Source organism: Lycium barbarum, chromosome 12 (genome assembly GCF_019175385.1).
Source record: "Lycium barbarum isolate Lr01 chromosome 12, ASM1917538v2, whole genome shotgun sequence".
Classification (NCBI taxonomy): Eukaryota; Viridiplantae; Streptophyta; class Magnoliopsida; order Solanales; family Solanaceae; genus Lycium; species Lycium barbarum.
In genome coordinates this window covers 76,100,159-76,109,174 of record NC_083348.1, presented here as the reverse complement: position 1 = coordinate 76,109,174, position 9,016 = coordinate 76,100,159, and the positions used below count along the sequence as shown (strand labels likewise).

Below are 9,016 nucleotides of genomic sequence, written 5' to 3'. Positions count from 1 at the left end.
GTTCTTTGCTGTAAGTGAGATGAGAAAAGACCTTCTCCAACCTGGATAGCTTCTTCCATTAAATTGAGTGTTCACAAGAACCACACCAGGTGAATCAGAAGCATGGAGAAAGTATGGGTGAGAAACATCATAAGTGACTGTTTGTCCATCAGTGGGAGTTTCTTGTGAAGAAGAAGAGTTGTCACTCGTCTTAAAGTTGTGAAAGAAGATATTTGAAGCAAGAAATAAAGATTATCAAGCAAGAAAATAAAGATTATTGAGAAGAAGACATTATTGCTCTGATACCATGTTAGAAAACTTAGACAAATTTGAGAGAATTTTCTATATTTTTTTTATGATCAAGGTGTACAAGGTCCTATGTATTTATACAAGTATTTGCTGACTAAAAGAAACTGTAAAAGAAAAGAAAAATCTACAATTCTACCAATAGAAATTGTCCTAGTGTCTAATCTTGTAACAAACTAGTTTCCTTTATGTGTATTTGCATGGTAACAACTATATTTGTGAGTTGTATTATCTGTGTACGTGTCCCATGTTTCATCTGAACTTATTAGGGTCTATTTTGAGACACTAACTCGGTTCTTGTGTTTACTCTGCACCCTTAGGAAACGTTTTTGCCAAAACTACTCTGTATCTTCTTTGTCGAGTTCAATACTTCATTTTTCCTTCTCAAATATTAAAGCTGAACATTCTTAATCCCAACATAACTTGCATGCATTTTATTCGCTTCTCTCTTCAAATTAGTTCAATTAGACCTCTTTATAACAATTATCCTTATAATAACATTTAATTATAATGACCAATTTTTCTGGGAAATTTGCACGATTGCCCTTATTCGGGGGTGATATTTATTTTTTTGTCCCTCAAATTGCTAGTCTTTAATTTTTGTCCTTCACCTAAAAACCCATGGGTTCCGAGTTCGGACCCCCCTCGGTCAAAAATTTTTTAAAAAAAATGTCAAGGCAGAATTTGCTTGCAAAACTTTACCTTAAAGTAAGCAAAACTCTACCGTAAGGCAGAGTTTGCCTTAAAGTAGCAAACTCTACCTGCAAACTCTAAGGTGGAGTTCGAATCCAAAACTCTGTCTTGCGAATTTCTTTTTAATTTTTGATTGAGCGGGGGTTCAAACCCGGAACTCATGGGTTTTTAGCCGAAGGAAAAAAAATTAAAGACTAACAATTTGAGGGGCAAAAATTAAAGACCGGTGCCTTTGAAGGCAATCCGCGCAAAAAACTGATTTTTCTTCGGAAAGTTATGTTACTTAATTTTAATAGTGGACTAATATGAAGGATGATCTTGGGCTAATATCTTGGTACTTGAGGTTTCATCTTATTTAGCCCGGCTCAGATTCAGCCATATTTGTTCGCCCATCTTGCAAAGGTTCTTTTTTTTTTTTGCGCGGATTGCCCTTCATTTTGGGTGGTCTTTAATTTTTGCCCTTCAAATTGGTGGTCTTTAAGCATTGCCCCTTACCTAACACCCTGAGGTCGTGGGTTCGAACCCCAGCTCAGTGAAAAAAAAAATCGCAAGGCAGAATTTTGTAAATCTGTCAAATTCTGCCTATTTGGGCCTTAAGGTAGAATTTGCATGGGCACAGGCAGAATTTAAAGACCACCTCCAGCGAAGGGCAATCCTCCAAATTGCCCAATTTGTCTAAGAGATACGGTTATGAGGCCCACTAAGAATGCTGCTAATCCCACCATTTCATTCAAATTCCATTCACATAAACAAAATATTTTGAATACAAACATTACATGTTATATATAGCAAATCAAATCTCTAAATTATTGGTAAACACTAAATCCCTATCTATCAGTTTAGAGCTAGCTAAATAATATGAAGTACCTAAAAGCCTATATTTATGAGTACTCAAATTTGATTTCTATTTTCCCCTGATTTATAATTATTATATGCAACAGACTTAAAGATTGGTTTTTTTCTTCCTGTGCAACTGTTCCTTCAACTGCCTAATCTTGGCATCAACCCTAGCAGAAAATCCAATTTTAATCTTCTCCTTGGATTTCTGCTGCTCCTTCAACCACATCGGTCCATCGACAATATCCATTCTAAAATGCTCCATTTCTTGGATCAAATGATCATCCATAGGGAAGAATGATCTCTGAATAGCAATATGAATGAAGTATGGAACTAATGAAGTTACAACAGCTAGCAATGTAACAATCCAGAACATTGCTGTTGGCCCTATGGCTTCTGTTAAGAGGTGAAATCCTGTTTTAGAGTGGTCTGGTGGGATCACACCATACAAGAACAAGAAAATATACCAGCAAATGATGCTACCCCAGATGAGTAAATGGCTTATCCAAGTGAAGTGGTTTATTATAAGCGCGATTTGGCAGTTTACAGTCCAGATTATGCAAGTATAAGTAATTGCACCAATGTGTCCAATATCTGCCACTTCTCCCCCTTGTGTGAATGCAGCTGGGGAAAGTGCACTAATGTTGATTGCAAAGATTGCTAATGATGTAAATGACGCATTTAGTATCCATCCAATGATTCGTTTCCAGCTGAAACAGATATTCTTGGGTCCTTGCTGATAAAGGGTTGGAAACTTCTCCAATGACAAATATCAAAAGAGAATGATTAGAATTTTGATGAAAAGCCATTGTAAGGAATTGTAGTTCCTAGATTATCAGCAGCCCTTTGTTGCATATGAAGTCTTTGTTTTTGGTCTTTATTTTTCTTGGCGGTGAGAATTATTCTAATACAAGACTTTCACAATGCATTAATGGTAAGTTATTGAATCTTTACCTTAAGACAGACTGCAGATGAAACATCCTGTTCTAGCACACCAAGGGAGATCACAGGCAAGGATGTCAAAAGGACATTGAAGATGACAATGTACCAATCATCAAATAAAACCTGTCCTGAGGAAGTGGTGAGGATGTCATAGAAGAACAGTGTGAGGCCAAAAGTGGCGTTCTTGTAGACAAAATATAGAATCTGCAGCATCAAAATGAAGAACAAATTCTTATTAGTGCACATATATCAAAGGATGGATTTTTTATTTTTATTTTTATTTTTATTTTTATTTTTTATTTTTTGATGTGAAAGAAAGAATATTTTCTCACCAGCTTGGAGATCCTCTTGTAGCACCAGTGACCATGGACTATAAGTAGGCGTTCTAGGAAACGGAATTGAGGCATTGAGAAGTCACTTGCCATAACAGCCTGTAAATCTCAGTAATCAACAGAATTAGAAGTTAGTTTGAATATTAGGCTTCAATAGCTGTACAAAAAAAATTAACCAAAAATGAGAAGCCAATCACAAATTTAAGGATAGAAAGCAATTACCTGCATTCCTTCCATGCCACTGATTCCAACACCGATATCTGCTTCTTGAATCATGCCTACATCATTTGCACCATCGCCTATAGCCAATGTTGTCTTGCCAGTGTGTTGCTTAACCAACCTCGTAATCTAGAAATTCTAGTCAGAAACTTACTCATACAAATTTGTTTACTAAAGCATGAATACGAGAAAAAAAAAGGTATTAAGTTTGTAGGATTGCTTCTTTATAAAGATTTAAGTTTTGTAGGAATTTGAGAAGATTCATTTTGTTTATCTAATCTCAAGCGGATGAAAAAGGAATTTGTTCTTAAAATGTAAAAGAACATTAGGCAGCCTCAAGCATTAAAAATGATGACATACAAGAGCTTTTTGTTTGGGAGAAACTCTGCAGCATATGACAGAATCACATCTAACGGCCAGTCTTAGAAGCTGGTCCTTTATGTCATTGCTCAAGGCGATTTCAAGAGCTCTTCCATCCACTATCAACGCGAAAGGTCGATTCTTTGCATCTTCTTGAATGACCATTTGATAGTATCTTTCAATCTGACCCAATATATCCTCTCTCATGACCTGAAAAACTAGAAAAAAAAGTTGACTACCTTAATTCCAATTCTATTTTACTCCTTATTTAATGCATCATTCTCTTTTTCTGTTTGAAGCAAAAGATATTTGTTTTCACCTTCATGAGATTTTTCGACTCGGCTTCTTTGCTTAGAGTCAAATGAACTTGCTTCATGTCATGCCTGAGTAAACTGCAAGAATATCTGCAAGAATTGAGAGGAAGTAGAGTTAGCTACTGAGTGACCTTTCTTTGTGCTGTCTTCAGAATCTTTGAACAATAGATAATATTTCAAAAGCTGCATACTTATGCTATCTGAAGAAGAAAGTAAGTTCTCACCCAATGTTAACTGCAGTTTCTTTCTTATCTCCAGTTAGCAGCCAGATCTTGAATCCAGCCTGTGCTAGTTTATCTATGCACTCGGGAACCTGAAAAAGTCGAACAAAATCTTTTTCAAGCTTAAGTTTACTTTGCAAGGGATGTAACAATGAATTATAGCTCAGAAAGTTATTCTGGAAGATAAATGAAGGAACAGAAAACTCACTCCTCCTTGTAACTTATCTTCTATTGCTACTGCACCTAGCAGGAGCAAATCTTTCTCAATCATTTCAGAGGCATTTTCTAGTAGGTCTTCTCTTTCTGGACCTATAGTGGCCTTCGCTTTTGTAAATTGTGAGTTCCACTTCTCATACTCATCTGTCTTAATTTTCTTATATGCAAAAAGCATGGTTCTCAATCCATCTTCTGCATAGTTTGAGAGATGTGCAGTTGTCGCTTGCTGGTATGTCCTACCATTATCTGCAAGTCTATCAAGAATAACACTGCAGAACAACGAAGAGACTTAGAACTACACTAGAAAATCTGATAATAGTTTGATCACTAATGTAAGCAATTATATCTTACTTATCAGCCCCTTTACAAAGGAGAAAGAGGTCTCCATTTTCATTTCTCACTATCACAGACATCCTCTTCCTAGTGCTGTTGAATTCTAACAGATTCAGAAGCTTGTACTCCCTATAAGCAATAGTATAACGAGCTAAATAATGAGAAAAAAATGGAGAATTGAAAGAAGAGAGGGTGAAATTGAATTAAAATAGGCGGAAGTCACCTTTTAATATCCATTCCAGAAGAGGGGTCAAGTTCTTCAACAACCATCATAGATTGAGTTCTATGACAGAACTTGAATCCAAACTCTTGTGCAGCTAACAGAAAGGATACTTCCTCCGGTGATTCTGCCTCATATTTTAGTTTATCATTTTTTCCATCTTCAATGGGAATACCGGTGTGACATAGAGCCATTACGCGAAAGAACATCATCATATCTGATACGTTAGATCGATTAATCCACATTTTGTCCATTAGTCGATCATCCCTGAAATTGAATCCCTTAATAACCGACGAGTCTCTTCTTGTAATGGAATTTCTTGGAGTTGTTGCATTTGGTGTTTCCACACCTTGTTCCAAACCAAGGACCATTTTCTCTGTAGCTGGTTCAGCCATTGAGAACTCAAACATCTCTAGGCTTCTACCAGTGGGATCATATCCGCCTACACTGAACCGATATCTCTCCACCTCGATGTTCATTCTCCTCGATGCTGCAAGATCAATTTCTGTGATTTCACCACCATATGAAATCCCTTCAATTGAACATTTCCTAAATTCCATCTGGTTGCAAGTCAATGTGCCTGTTTTATCAGTCAGAATCATTTCCACCTGTCCAAGCTCCTCGTTCAAATTCGAAGTTCTTGCCACAACTGATTTATCTGTTACTTCGTCATACATGTTCTGGTCCTTGTTGATGAGCATAGCTTGTATAACTTTAACAACTTCAATTGAAACATATAGAGAAATTGGTATCAAGTATCCATACAACACTAAAGCCCTTATGAATTGCGACAAGCATGATACAATCAGCTTTGATGGATCAAAAGATGAATCAGCACTCCTTTCCAACTCAAGGTAATACCATTTTACAGCTTCAGTTTTCGTGAATATAGTTGAACCGATAGAGGATACCATCGATATCAAAATGAGCATGGCAAAAAGGACATAAATTACATGATCCATCTTTCTTTCTACTCTACTACGTTTAGATGGTGACCTTGTAGAGTTCCTCACAGCCTTTGTATCCGGTCCACTAAACACCACAACCCCATAGATATAATCAGTGTTTCGGAGCTTTGAATCCCTTAGAAGAATTTGAGATGGAGATAAAGGATGATAATCATTTTCTAACTCCAAATTTCCTACAAATGTATAAAGGTTTGGATTTGGATCCTCACAACGAACTGTCGCTAAAAACTTGCTGAATTGTTCATCCCCATCTAGGCTAAGTGTGGCTTCCAAGCTTCTTTTAACTTTCAGATTAGTCTCACCATCTAGATTCATAGTCTCAACATAACAAAGACCATCTTCATAGCTTGAAGAAAGCAACAGAAGATCACTTGGAAAATACTCATTCTTGTTAACTTTAATTACATCTCCCACATATATTCCTTTCCAGGATCTCTCTACAAATTCCCCATTTCCTATGTGAACCTCAATTTTCCTTGCATTCACCTTCAAGTCCTGCAATGAAAAAAACAAAATGAAAATGTTTAGTAAAAACAGAACACTCTGTTTGACACTATGATACTGTCAAGAAACCAAAAATTTAAGGTACCTGCAAGAATCTATTCCAATCCTCCATGGCCTCCTTGAGCATACTAATCCCAACGACGAAAACAAGGGGTGAAATGACAGTCACAGGGGTAAAGGGAGCCAAGGGAGTGACAGAAAGTATTGCAGCCAACAAGAAATACAGATTGGCAACACGACGAAACTGCTCGAAAAGTGCTATAGGAAAGAAGGTGACTATGTTGTATTTTGTTGTGGATACATAGTTGTTAGGATACTTGTATGGTTTAAGCTTGTGGATATGAGGCTCATTGCAGAAAACTACCCTGGAATAACCTGGCTGACCAATGAAACTTTGAGCTGATGGTGCAGTAACAGCAAAAGAAGTGGGATCACCTTCATTAGTTTGAGGATGCAACCATGAGAATGTGTAGAGTTTGCTCCATTTTACTTTCTGTTTCTTTCTTCCTCCTGCCATTTTAGGAAATGAAGAAAAATGTGCTAAGAAATTTGTTACTCCAATGTTTGATATTCAACTAAAACACATGAACTTTAACTAAAATCCTTATAGGAAAATTGCCTTGTTGATCCTTGAAATATTTTGGAAATTTTCCTCCTTGATCCTCGAAATATAACTTAATTACAACTTTAGTCCTCTATTTTTCCTATATATTCCCTTTCCATGCTATACTATGTAGCTAATTTTCTTCGGTCTTTTCAACCGGAGAGAGAGCTAGGATTTTGAGTTTATGGATTCTGAAATTTAAAAACCGCAACTCATTAGGTTCTTAATAATTTATTTATACATATTAAGTGAATTTTTAAAAAATAAATATAGGGGTTTGATCAAAGCTATCGAGCCTGTAAGGGAAGCTCTAGACCGCCCCTATTTTCAACATGTTTTAGAAGAGTAATGTCTTATTTTTCAAGTCATTAATCTCAATTATTACAGACACTTTGTATTTATCTTGATGTAATATGAATATATGATAGTGTAAAAATACTGTCAATGTACGTCAGCTAAACTCATACTAATTGACAAAAGCTTATTCTAAAATCAAAGTATAATCCATTTTGGCACAATGCTCCAAGGACTATGTTTAGCGATTACTTCAAAGTGCAGGGCAACAAACAAAAAGGTCTTATCTTATCTTTTTAACTTTTTTCTATCTTCTTTTAGGTTGTTTTTTCTTAAGACTTGGTAAAAGGTTTTGATATATTATAGACGACAATCTCAAGAAAGGAAGTTTCTTTAACTTGTCTGTTACTTAAGGTATTTTGCAAAGACCACGTTGTTGCTTGAGCATTCACCGGCTTCTCACTTAGGAAAAGACAATTTGCAACTGCCAATTGACTAAAAATTATAGTAAAGTCTTTATACTTGGGATCAAGCAGAAGCAGGCCTTTAATAAACAACAATTTCCACTGCATTTGCAGCTTTGGACTCTGGTTGATATTTCCTAAGCAAATCTTCTTATTTTTCTTTACTGTTTGGTTTTAAAGCTTATCTTAGAAGTAGACAGATTCCCATTGTTAGCATGAGCATTGGTTTTATGTGTTCTTCACTCTATGAGCCTGTTTGGATGGGCTTATGCCTATAAGCTGCAAACAGCTTATAAGCTAAAAATAAATAAATTGGGGTAGTCTAACTTATTTTTTTTTTTTGGCTTATAAGCTGTTTTCAGCTTATAAGCTGCTTTAGATAAGCTAAGTCAAATGGGCCCAATTATTTTTTTGAGCTTATTTTAAGCACAAAATGACTTTAAGTTGGCTAGCTAAACACTCAAAAAAACTGAAAACAACTTATAAGCAACTTATAAGCCAATTCAAACGGGCTCTATGTTTTGGTTAGAAATGTAAAAAGTTGTCTTTCTAACTAGAACAAGACATTTTGTTACGGATTTTATAGATTAAAAAATGTGTTATCTCCATAACAGTTTAAAATGTTTAGATGAAATAGTCACACCTATGACTTTTGAAACTTCTTCTAATGAAAGTTTAGTTTGATCAGAGTCAATTTTCTTTTAAAGAGATATTTCACTTCAAACTCTAGTGATTAATTATATTCAAGAACTGAAAAGAATTAAATTATATTAGAGGAGTTGGACGACATTTATTTCTTAAAGGAGAAAAACTGAATCTGCAATACATTATTCGGATTTCAAAATTGAAACAGCCACTTGGAGTCGTTATGCATTGCAGAAGCCATAATTCACGGATCTGCAAATTAAAGAAATGTTTAACCTTTTAACTCGATTGTCAATGCAACTAGAATTAAAAAGTGAATATTGATGCTTTTAAGTCATGAGATTATTATTAGTACAAGGTCTAGAAGACAATTAGACAAACAAACATTTAATCTAGTGAACTACTTCCCCCACGCTTGATAATTTCCTTGTCCTCAATTATCTGTTGGCAACTTAATACTAAGCGATTACTAATACTCTGTAAGGTTCCTACTTATCCCACCAGATATGTAAGAAGCTTGGCCAGAATTCCATTTCTTCCAATGTAACCACAGTTTTAAATTTTA

General features: G+C 35.5%; 1 protein-coding gene across 1 annotated transcript; it reads right to left on the bottom strand.

The window, feature by feature from the left end:
- Window positions 1–1,582: 1,582 nt before the first annotated feature.
- Window positions 1,583–7,031, bottom strand: LOC132624226 (probable phospholipid-transporting ATPase 4). The gene is made up of 11 exons (XM_060339036.1): window positions 6,530–7,031; window positions 4,976–6,435; window positions 4,771–4,881; window positions 4,412–4,688; window positions 4,207–4,295; window positions 3,988–4,072; window positions 3,669–3,878; window positions 3,312–3,437; window positions 3,090–3,188; window positions 2,770–2,961; window positions 1,583–2,569 (listed from the first exon to the last, which is right to left on the bottom strand). Exons 1-11 carry the CDS (start codon window positions 6,959–6,961, stop codon window positions 1,922–1,924), a joined length of 3,729 nt encoding a protein of 1,242 aa, XP_060195019.1. The 5' UTR covers window positions 6,962–7,031; the 3' UTR covers window positions 1,583–1,921.
- Between the last annotated feature and the right edge of the window lie 1,985 nt (window positions 7,032–9,016).

What these genes read in the sequence shown, in the direction of transcription:
- LOC132624226 (XM_060339036.1), bottom strand. Translation starts at nt 6,961, where the DNA reads ATGGCAGGAGGAAGAAAGAAACAGAAAGTAAAATGGAGCAAACTCTAC. An exon ending in CTCCCAAACAAAAAGCTCTT is followed by an intron (nt 3,438 to 3,668) that starts GTATGTCATCAT and finishes TAGAATTTCTAG; the next exon opens with ATTACGAGGTTGGTTAAGCA. An exon ending in GTGGCATGGAAGGAATGCAG is followed by an intron (nt 3,189 to 3,311) that starts GTAATTGCTTTC and finishes TGAGATTTACAG; the next exon opens with GCTGTTATGGCAAGTGACTT.